We start from the raw sequence: 12,006 nt of genomic DNA, 5'->3' as shown, positions 1-12,006 counted from the left end.
TCTATGGACTTCCTTTCTCCCTTTGTTGTTGTCAGGCCAAACTAAATGTTGGGAGTTCCTCAGGGATTGACTGTGACATTGAGGATGAAAAAGAGAACTTTCTGTTCTTCCAAAACATTGCATGTTATGCTTATTGAGCACACAGCGGGAGGCGACAGCTTTCCAGACACTGGCCTCCATCAGGGTTTCATCATTCATTTCCCAACACACTGATATAAGCCAAGAGCTGCTTTGTGCCTGTTACTTTATCTGCTGTGGCCAGTTAAGCATTTTAAAAATATTTGTCGAGTGCAGTCATTTTGATTTGTGATGCGGTTTAATCCATCTTAAAAGACATTGTGTCTCTTTGAGGACATTTTGAGTCTCTTTGTAGATGGTTTAGCATCCCCTCGAGGTGGCTTTGTGTTGCTTTGTGTCTCTGTGGTTATTTTGCATCTCTTTGTCGTCCTTTGTGTCTTTTCCTGGCGACGACCAGGGGCCACTCCAACTGTGCCTGGTCCATCCATGGTTATTGTCTGATCTGTTAGTAGTTATGATTATCCATTCATCCATCCCTCCACCTATCATATGTACTTCTCATCCCTTTGAGGGTCAAATGGGGAGCTGGAGCCAGTAGCCTATGCGTAGGCGTGTACCCTACGCAGGGCCCTTCGCCGTACCCTGACGTGCACCTCCACAAAAATTTAACTATGCGTCCGCTTCATAACATTCATTCACACGCCATTGTCCTGAAGTAAAAAGAGATGCCAGAGAATTTGTAAATAAGCAAACCAGAAACCTGAAGACACTCAATGCCAGCACAGAAACTCTACCGCCACTAGCGTTTCGGCGGTGTAATTGCAGCTCGACTCACACACACCTACGCACAACTATGAATTCTCCCCCCCGTGCTTAGGCTACGTTAATACCTACGGCTTGGCTTTGACGCAGAAGCATGAATTGGGCTCAATACAGGGCCAACACACAGGCTACATCCATACAACTACGTTTTCCTTTGGAGAGCAGCCATTAGTTATATATCAGTTCTTATATAGTTCAACTATTGAGTGTATTTTGAGATTTTCTGGAAAATGCACTGCACTGAAGTAAAAACGATCCCAGCTAATGTTCTCCAAGTCACAGCAGCAACACTTGTCCTGTAATCGTGTAAGTGTTTGGGATTACAGCCTAAGCTTTTATCACTCATCAACGATCTGGTCTCGCAGAGGGAAGCTTGGCGCAGAGGAATTGTGTAGATGGAGAGAGCACAGGCGCCTGAAGTGAGGATTAAGACGCAGGAAAGTGAAGGACTAGAGACTAGAATTGACGTGAGTGGCAGAACTATAAGACACGCTGCTGACGCATCATCTACCTGCTGCTGCCGATAAATACAACCAACTGACAAAATAACAAAAAAAGGAAAAACAATGCGACGAAGAGAGCTCATCTTCTGCATACCAAAGACCATGAAACAATCCCAACTGCAGACATAATCAACTTTGGGTGATTAGAGAGGATTACAGTTTCCTGGCAGAAAACCCAGAAGGGAAAGTGTTTGTCCATAAAATACAGCACGACTCCCAATGATCTCTCACATAAAGTCAAACACTTTTAATCTAATTGTCAATATTACATAGCACCCAGGACAGGAAAAGCCTTCACAATGGCCTCATATTATTTATAGAAAATCTGTGCCATTTTATTTCAATTGTATGAGTCAGTTTATTTAAAAAGCATATTTAAAAGCTCAAAGCAGTTTACCAAAGTGTTTTATAATTAAAGAAGACACAATGCAAAATGCAAGAGAGGGTAAAATAAGATTAAATTCAATTTAAATTAAATTAAAATGCTATGATGTGAATTAAACAATTAAAGACACTCAGAAAGCCCACGAGAAGTTGGGGGTGTTCAGTGTTCAGAGCGGAGCACTTGTAATTGTGAAAGGTAAACTACTGAAAAACAACATGAGAACAGACATTAAGCTTTACTTGTTTAGAAGCTGTTAGAGGCTCTCCTCTAACATTTAGAGAATTCAACCAGCTCCGAACATGGCTCCCACTAAGATACATCTGGCTCATTCCCTTCAGTTAGGAGTCTTCTTAAGCTAAAAAAGAATCAAAGACTGAGGATGAGAGGTAGATAAATGTTGCTTCTGCTTGAATATTGGCCAACACGTTGCCCTGCCAGCTCGTGGATCCGCTATGCATCGCTGCTCACTGACATGATCATCACAAAAGCACTGACAGCAGACTGGTTTGTTCACCAGTTGCCCAATTGTGCCAGCAAAAGCAGCAGCACTGCAGTGAGTTTCTGTTTCTGTTGGATTCTGTTGCCAAAGCCTGTGAAATCATAGTGGGAACATGAGAGCTGCTTGTACAAGAAGCACAAAGTCACTAGAGTGTTCTGCAGCACAGACACATCCAGTCAGTCACTTCTGGAGCTGAATATGAAAATGTAAAAGACAAAAAATTGAAACGATCCAAAACATGGACAGAAGGAATAACCTGCTAAAAATACATTGAATAAAAAGAAAAAATAGATATAATCTTTCAAATAAAATCCTGGTTTTCATTTAATCTGTTTATCAATGTATTTGATATCATCTGCATTCATAAATACTAGATTTCTTAACCATGTCTGCAGATAGATGATAAACATCCCAACTCACTTTAAACATCCATATCCATGGAAATACTTAGTGCTTCATCATTAAATAGTAGGAAATGTGAGTGTTGCATTTTCTAGCAACATCAACACAACACACATGCAGAGAGACACACTGTTCATCCACCACAGAGAACAGCAGGGACCTTCCAACACAAACATACTGCTATAGTCTAAGTGAAGCTCAGGATGTTTGCAACACAAACATAAATATGTAATGTGTGGTTCAAACACTGCGTCAGTCACAAGCTTCACCGCAAACACAACTGCACGTGTGCATCAATCAATACCATGATTAATAACCTTGTGTCTGTTTGTGTCGGTGATACATCACAATAAAACGTTGTGTTCCACACTGATCCACACTCATGGTGTCAGCAGTTAGCAGCATGTGAGCACTGAGCTGTCAGACCTGAGTCCTGGCGGTCTGACCTGAGAGCAGGTGTGTGTTCGCTCTCCTCTGTGAAGGAGGAAACTTTAACTCCACAGAGCAGCAGACATCTCCCACCATCACCTGGCTCACCTCAGTGATGGTTCATCCCACACACTGTAGATCAAGAGGTTCGAACACTGTGGGCCCGTGAACAGACAACACCACTGCTGCCTGAACATGAGGCAAAGCGTCTCAACCACCTGTCTCGCCTCCTGGTGGCTGGCCGCAGTACAGGTCATACATCCCGCCTCTTCCATGTCAGTGGGTGGGACTAGGACCAAACTAAAAAGTGAAAATGTTTTGTGTAATTTTAGGTAAATCCTCATCACAGTGGTTTATTTCCCAGTAAGTTTAATTTGTTAGTTGATTATAATTTTCAAGGGAATAATGAATGGATCTTGATGGAAAAAAAATCATAGCATATTTAGAAGACTTGTAATGTGATGCATCCTGATTGACGGTTGGGCCTTGACGGAGATATGCGCTCTACTGAGTGTCATCTAGTGTTAATGTTAAAACCAATGAAAAACCAACTCCCATCCACAGACTGTATATAAACATGGGGACATGACAACTCGCCAAAGGTGAAGTGCCTTGATCGCCCTCTGATGGCTGTTTGAAATAAAGTTCATTAAACCTGCCTCCTCCATGTTAGTGGATGAGACTTGGACCAAACAAAAAAATCTAAGTACATACATCAATGTCATTTTTCTAAAAGATGGTTTCTCAGTAGTTCTTATCACACTGATGTTTGTTCCAGTGCTCATTTTCCATTAGATATTTGATGCTATAAAAACATCATTGAGCCTGAGACTGAGATTGGTCGTTTGGGCGTATGGACGAGACCTTGCTATCACGGCTCCATCCCACATCACTACGGTGGGGACAGACAATGCATGATGGTGGGGTTCACTCAGTACATTTGAGCTTCATCCGTGGAGAGCGGGAGGAGGTGGAGACATCATATCTTTACAGTCTATGGTTCATCCTTTAAGGTCACAGAAACAACGGGACTTGGAAACAATGTTGAGATGAAGCAGATAAGTTTAACTTGTAAATGAACTTTCTCTTGGTGCATCCCTATTAACTGTTTTCAACAATATGACAATATAGTCCTTTTTTAGATATCCTTTGAGACTGCAGCCTCCCCACAACACAGTTGAGGTATATATAGCTTAATTTAGGCAACGTCTGATGCTCTGGAACTAACAAAACTGAGAACAAATGGCTTATAATTTAAAATGAATAAGGAGCATCTGCTTACTGAAACATATTCCTGTTAGTCTACATAATAAACAGGAAACACAATGCTCGCAGTGAGGTTCTTATAGCCTGTATGTCTTTGAAGAAAAAGCACACATTCTGCTTTTTGTTGAATAATAAAGAATAATCTGACACCACATGTAGCAAGCCAGATGTTTTTTGTGGCCTTTACTTAATGAATAGGAGAAAATATATGTATAACTTTACAGTTGTACCATCAAAGATTGACCTAAAATCAGCAGTAATGTTAACAAACAAAAGCTACGCATTCATCAAAAGCTCCGGATGCAGTGAATATGGTGGCGACTGATTTGCTGTTTAGAATGCATGTGCACAGAGCGGTAGATGCTATTGAGAGGGCAGAAACAAATCTTGCATGAATTATGACATATGTGCGAAGCTCCGAAGCTCAGATACCATCTGCTGAAGTGTCCTTGAGGGTGTGTATGGCTTTACTATAGCACAACACTTCCACACCCTCTGCAGTGCCACATCTTTACTCCATTGGATATACTATCTATTTTAATTTCGTCATTGAACTGTGGATAAAATCAGCTCATGTGTTTTTTTTAACCTGACTTATGGCTCCTTTATCTCTTGTTAGTGCTGCAACCTGAGACGAGCGACACGGGGAAAATGCCACAACAATTTTAAAGGCACGAATTCCGTATTCAGAGTGACCTCTGTTTGTGACAGGAGGTGCTAACACACAAAGTTTAGGTGCTTGGGTAGAGGATGGAGGAGAGGATAAGTACGGAGGATGAGGCGGGGGGGGGATGCATAGACAGAGCTTGCTGATCCCAAACTATGTTTTCAATCAGGCTCCCTCTGACAGCGCACTCATTCATCCGAAGGTTAATGGAAGCTGGAGATGTCCACCATAAGCGCAGGAGTCGGGAGTGTGTGGGGAGGCATTGTAAATTTTTCAGAGTGCGCCAGGTGTCCCGTGGTCTGCCGCTTAAACTGAAATGACTGCCTTGACAGCAGTTTCCCTCTGTGTGGAGTTTGGAATGATAAACTTTGAAGCAGGATGTTTTCTGTAAAAAAAAAAACACATCCCAAATCAACTTGACACCAAGTGAGGAGACGTTTGAACTGAGTTTGCAGTGCCCATCATCTGCATTCATACAATTCCAAAACTTATTTGCCCAGTTCAGAGGTCTTTTGCATGAGCGGCTGGGTGAACACAGGCTTTATATTTCACATGTGATTCTGATGCCCACGGGATTTAACTTCATGGTTCGCAGTCTCACCCATGTGAGGAAGTGTAGGCCCCGGCGGATGCAGACGGATGACCTGCAATGGCCTGTCAATAACACGTCTAGACATCAAGTGCATCAGGGCCCGTTGCGTAATTATAATCTTCCTTTGCCTGTGAGAGAGAAGTTGTTATTTAGCCATGTTAGGCGTAAAATTACTGTTAAACCCGACTCACACCACAGATCCACTGAGATGAAAATGGGCTCCCAGCACCGAAGCCTACTGAAATTACCGTCTCAGTAATATGAAGAGTTATGCTGCAGTAAGGCTAAATATTACTGCGGAGAAGACACAGTGAAAACATCCCATCCTCACCGACTTGCTTCGAGTTTGTGAGCGCAGGGAAAGTACAGTCCTCAGAGGAACGCAACATTATTTATTCTCTTTGTAGACTGTGCAACTTGGTGTGATGTTAACACACATTTTTTGCAGAGATTAAATATTAATAGAAGATATATATTACTGAATATAATATCGAAGTGAGCGAGCTTGAAATATTCCTCAGTAACATCAAATCCTCTGAGGTCAGCTGCAAATAAGTAAGATACGGAGGCATAAATTTGCTTATTGCTGTAGAGATGAGTGCTGATGACCACAACCAGGGGACAACTGGCAGTCACTGTCCTGCAGGACCACAACATACACTTCAACTCTACAACATGCACATAGATCTAAAAACTACTAACACATATTACCCCCAACCCCCCTGAAATTACACCAGCAAGGGGAAAGTATGCAGCAGTGTGTACCCCAAAGTACTTCACAGCATTTTTTTCAATTTAATCAGGAGTCATGATTGTGAATTATTCAACTAGGTCACTTGATTTCTTTCAAATACCAGCACATTGTGAGCGATGGTGTCGAGTCACAGTTAACGGAACATTTCATTTTCACCGATCAACAGTTTCACTTTATAGCAAACTTAGGGCTGAGCTATACGGCCAAAAGATTAAAAATGTTCATATCAAATGATATCGATAACTACCACGATATATGTCACTTTATTATTTCTCTTTTAGTTTAATGCTCCTTAATGATGGTTGTGGTTTTAGACTCTTATTTATAAGCAGAGAAGGAAACATTTTACAAATCTGAGGTCGATCAATTATGTGTTACACCTCCACACTCAACATATATTAGACTTTTTTTTTTTACATTGCTATTGATGACATTCATATTGCAATAATACGTGATGTTGTTTTATTGCCCAGCCCGAGAGCAAAATGCAATAAATCCAAAAAGAATAAGGACAAAAATCCCAAATCCATGAGTCAGCACTTGGAAAAAAACCATCATTACCCTTACTGAGTGCACACACTGACTACACCTGCAAGCCTCTTTCCCCAAGACTGGGTTGCATCCTGTCCTGCAACGTGACTCCTTCTACATGATTAGCAACACTAGGAGCATGAAGCTAATCTCCTAACGCAGGAAAGCCCACTGGGTAAGGAGGTGTGAGGAATCTGTGACTGTGCAGGAACCACAACATAAGTGGGAGAAGGAGCAGAATTGAGCAACTCAAAGACGACCGAAATGTGTTCTCCACCTGCAGTGGTCGCGGATTTAAATTTCAAATCACGTTCACCTCTCCTGTGCAGGGACTTACCGACGGTTTATTGCGGTGTTGGAGGATATTCAAGGGTAAAGTGACGGGTCGGACTCTCCAACTTTGACATAATCTCCTTCAGATATTACATTTCATTGTCTCTGAACCCCGCACCGAAGTTTAATTGGAAATTCAGCTTTAATAAAAATGGCATTAAATAATTATGAAACTCATCAATCAGTTCTTCGCAACTGCAAGGCTGTCTCATCCTGTCCAGATCTGATACATGAAATTTAGCTTATCTTAGAAATGTATATGTATTTTTTATCTAAAAGACAATTTACCTCTCATCTTCACTTGTTCCTCTCTTTGTATGGGTTAACATTATGCTCTGCAGGCAGAAATAACACAACAGTATTATGTATTTGACCAAAAATGTATACAAAATCCAGCTCAATGAAAAAAAAAAAAGCTAATGGAAGGGATAGACAAAATTAGCCTTGTATATTAATCATTTTATATGTTGGTTTATTTTGAGTTTGATATCTAGAATTTGGGCCAAGATGCAGACAGTCAGGCAGGAAGCTAAACCGAACAACAACCAAGGTTTGAGTTTTAAGAGCCAAATATCTCACGTCCTGGAGAATTGATGCTATTGATCCAACATACAGTCACACCCTACAGGTATGTTTTAAGTAATGTTCTCCGAGCAGTAAACTCTTGCTCATTGGCTTTTTAAACAGACATTCCTGCGCTGAGTATTGATCTTCAAGTGGAACCAAATTTTGTATTGTATTACAAGAACAACTTAGAGTGCTGCACAGTAAAGCACAACATAAAATCTGCTGGATCTGGGTTTTTATCGTAAAAATATCAGGAAAAACACCCTTTCTCACAATGCTAATGAATTTTTACAAAACAGATTTGAAAATATTGTCTAGATCCACACTGGACATGCCAATTGTTTTTTTTCCAGTGTCCCAATCCTTTCAACAAGTTTCTCTGAAATCCGTTCTGTAGGTATTGCCTAATCCTGCTGACAAACAAACCAATCAACAAACACAGACAGGGGTGAAAACAGGTGAGCCTTTTAAATGCATTATATGATAGAACAATTACACACAAGGGGCATTCGTTGGAAACGGTGGTCCACCCAGAATGCACCAACCATGAAAAGTCGAGGACATAAGGTATAAACTTTCCCCGAAATACATTAACTGTTCAGAAGCCAGAAAACTTAAGACATCATCACGTTGCCTTGACAAAGCTCCTGAGGAATTTCAACACATCACAACACAGAACACAGAACGGATCACACCACCAGTGGGGGAACAGCAGCATTGTGTAGCAGGATTGTGCACCTGGCACTGCCACGTGAATGTGCTTCATGGAGAAAAAAAAAAAAATCTGTTTATTCTGTCAGGGTACCGTCAGAGGGATGTTAATATTCAAGTCTTTGGACACGTGAGATACTCATGCAGTGGATTTTCTCTCTGCGTTTTCAGGCAGGCCTTTGCATATAGCTGAGGGACTTCTGATCCAATGATGGGTGACAGCCAAAGATAACCAAAATCCCCCTATAATTACTGCTCAGATATTTGCGAGCCAGCACTACTGTGGATTACGCTTCCAACAGCCGCATAACGGTATATAAGGTTGTTGCTAAAAATAGAGAAAAACAGCCACCCCTTACTCACACAATTTGCAGCTTGCTCACTTTCTTGCACCCCCTGCCCTCTTTCTCCCCCTTCACTTCCCTCTCTCTCGCACGTTGGAAATCGCAGACATGCAGCAGAAGCTTCAAAGAGCATAGATAACTTGGGGGAGAGCACGACTGACTGTAATTCACCACAGCACACGCAATGATAATGTCATTTTCACAAGCAGAGAGTGGCACTTGGCTCTAATGGACCCAGCGTTTCTCACCTACGCTGTGACTGATAAGCAGACGTCAGAGGGGAGTCGCTGTAAATGAGCATCGCCGCTTGACACCGAGTTGTTTTAAAGTTTAGTTTGAAACCGGGAAGGAGCACAACAGCCCTTTGGCCTTATGTAAAATAAGTGTGGGACAAAGACGGAAAATCCAGTGCGAACGGCTTGTCAGTGTGCGACAGTGCAGAGGCACATTGCACAGAGGAAGCAGGATTTGCTTCCTGGCGTTACACTTTCCTGCTGTGTTCCCCATTCTGCGTGGACGAGTAGCTATAAGTAATAATTTCTACTGTTCAAATCAACCAATATGATCTGATTATATGAATATATCTAATTTCTACTTACAACTAATGACTACAAAACACAAAGAAACTAGCAAGAGCAAGTTGTAGTTACACAAAATGTAATTGAGAGAAATATAACATTTCCATTGTCGAGGATTAAGGCCAGGGGAAAAGAAGCCATTGCTTTCCTACAGCAGCAAACCAGTTCATTGATGAATGAGAAAATAAAAAGGGACAAGGTGAAGTTCAGTTCAATGCAAAAAAAAAAAAGCTCAAGGTCCTTTTTTATACGGCAGCAGAAGTGAAGATAGAGAAAGAAAAACACAATTCAAATCCATTTCTGTGGCACAGTGGATGAGCTCGCCCAGCAGATACAAGCGTTTAGATACATTCATCTTAAACCGCAGACAAGCTGAGAAATCACAACTGACTATGTTTCACATCAGGTCAGTACGGAGGAGTGTTCAGGCCAGGCATCAACAACAATCAGAAGAGGAAGGTTTCATTTTTTTAATATCATTTTAAGAATGAAGTTGGAAATATTAAGAATGAAATAGAACTAAATCAGAGGATATTTTTTTTCAATGTGCGTATCGAGAATTAATCTAAAATGTCAAGAAAACTACTGCCATTATGCTTTGTCTACTCAAATTTTGTTTAAATTAAATCAAACGTATATTAAATTCTTTCTCTCACATTTGACCAAACTGAGGATTGCAGCTCTTCGACAAAAGCAAGCATATGGCCAACACTCCAAGGATGTGAAGCTCCGGCAGCTCGCACAGCCGTCAGCCGTCCTCTTACCGGATGTGACCAGAGGAGGTGACTTTGTACTCAGAATTTCTACTTGACTCTCAACATGCAAAATGCAAAATAAATCTTTCTCCTCTCCAGTCTTTTGTGATGGCTGACACCAATACTCTAACGTAGGTCAGCCGTGGCCAAAGGGTCGCATTTTCTGTTTTAGGAGTTATGTGACACCTTGGAACTGACCACCTCAGGCAGCTTCTGTCACGCTATGATATACGAAAAAAGAAATAGTCACTGAGTCTCAAAGCTCAAGCTCAAACTATTCACACAGAGCCTACCACATCTGCAAATATAATATAATACAAACAGTCATATACAAATAATACAGACAATATATGTACTCATTCGCAGAGTTTAAATGGAAGCTGTGGGGATCCAACACTTAGAATCTCTTCAAACGTTCATTTAAAATTTCCATAAAAGACCAATTGTGAGCAAACCTCATCTATTTTTCACTCTACAGCCTCAGACGTATTTACCAAGATGAAATCCTGTTCAACTTAATGTGAATTAGTGAATCAATGTGCACTCCTGTTTGATGAAGACGTATGTGGACATAGATATCCCAACAAAAATCAAACACGATCAACGTCACAAAGGCATTTATTGTCGGATTGTATATTATGGTCTGCATTCATTCAAGCTGTTGTGTACAATTACTGCAATATCTGTACATTTTACTCTGCTGACGTCTATTTTTCTCCTCTTTTAAGACCTGTGGCATGTTCGGATGAACAGAGATCAAAGAATTTTCCCAGAGTGAGGTTTGCTCTCTCTACACACACACACACACACACACACACACACACACACACACACACACACACACACACACACACACACACACACACACACACACACACACACACACACACACACACTTTTCCACATCTGGCATCTGTTTCCTGCATAAAAGCATCATCACCTTCTATATCGACATTAATACATCATTCTGTTTAAATTTCAAATGATGGATTTGATGGATGATTACCTCAAATGTTGCCTAAAATTATCTCATATTTCTAAAATATAAACTGTAAAATATAAAATATCTTTTGATCCATTCTTTGATATTTCGATTTTAATGATAATTTGCACCGGTAGCTGCTTTAAGAAGGAAATACAGCTTTTTAGTTAGAAAATCAAATTTTCTGTGCCATTTTGAATCATTGTTTACACTCTGATGGCAACACTCTGTATTAGTGTTTAGCTCTAAATACAAAACAACAGCGCGTGTAATCCGTCACTCAAACACCGCGGGCATCAAGTTCAACAATGCAAAGAAAACTTTGTGTGCTCTGATATTTCGCAGGCTCCCCGAGGAGGAGGTCAACACTCACTGGCTTGCATGAGCTGACCCTGGCGCCCGAACACCTGGGAGAACGGGCTCCGGCTGCAGGTGAGCATCTCCTCCATGGCTGAGCTCCTCCGGGGGGGGGGAAAGGTCCTTCGTCTTCAGCAGCAGCAGGGAGTGCACTGGGGGGTCAGCCTCCGAGTGTGGAGAGGGGTCGGGCTGTGGCACCGGAGCAATCCTCTCCTCTCCTCCTCTCTCTCTCTCTCTCTCTCTCTCTCTCTCTCTCTCTCTCTCTCTCTCTCTCTCTCTCTCTCTCTCTCTCTCTCTCTCTCTCTCTCTCTCTCTCTCTCAACTGGCTGCTAACTTGCCTTTTGAAGCCCCCTCACGACCTCTCCTACGCCTCTCCCAGGGCTGTCACTTGCTTCTCGCCCGCCGCCTCCCCCCTCCCTCCCCTCTGACTGCAGATCAGTCCTGCGCGCTGTTGCCCCAGATGCCGTCAGAGTTGCTGCCGCTCCTCAGCTGATGGGAGATCTGCGCTGGG

General features: G+C 41.8%; 1 protein-coding gene across 4 annotated transcripts in view; it reads right to left on the bottom strand.

The window, feature by feature from the left end:
• The window catches only part of LOC118111005 (kazrin-like), a 171,049-nt gene extending 159,043 nt beyond the window's left edge, over positions 1-12,006 (bottom strand). For 2 of the 4 annotated variants that reach the window (XM_035159217.2, XM_035159218.2), the window contains exon 1: positions 11,512-12,006. In XM_035159217.2, the coding sequence (XP_035015108.1) occupies positions 11,512-11,587 (76 nt within the window). In that variant the 5' untranslated portion in view covers positions 11,588-12,006. The remainder of the gene's footprint in view (positions 1-11,511) is intronic. The other 2 variants (XM_035159219.2, XM_035159221.2) reach the window with 2 other exon arrangements.

The sequence above is a fragment of the Hippoglossus stenolepis genome, chromosome 6 (genome assembly GCF_022539355.2).
Source record: "Hippoglossus stenolepis isolate QCI-W04-F060 chromosome 6, HSTE1.2, whole genome shotgun sequence".
Lineage (NCBI taxonomy): Eukaryota > Metazoa > Chordata > Actinopteri > Pleuronectiformes > Pleuronectidae > Hippoglossus > Hippoglossus stenolepis.
This window is presented reverse-complemented; position numbering and strand designations above follow the sequence as displayed.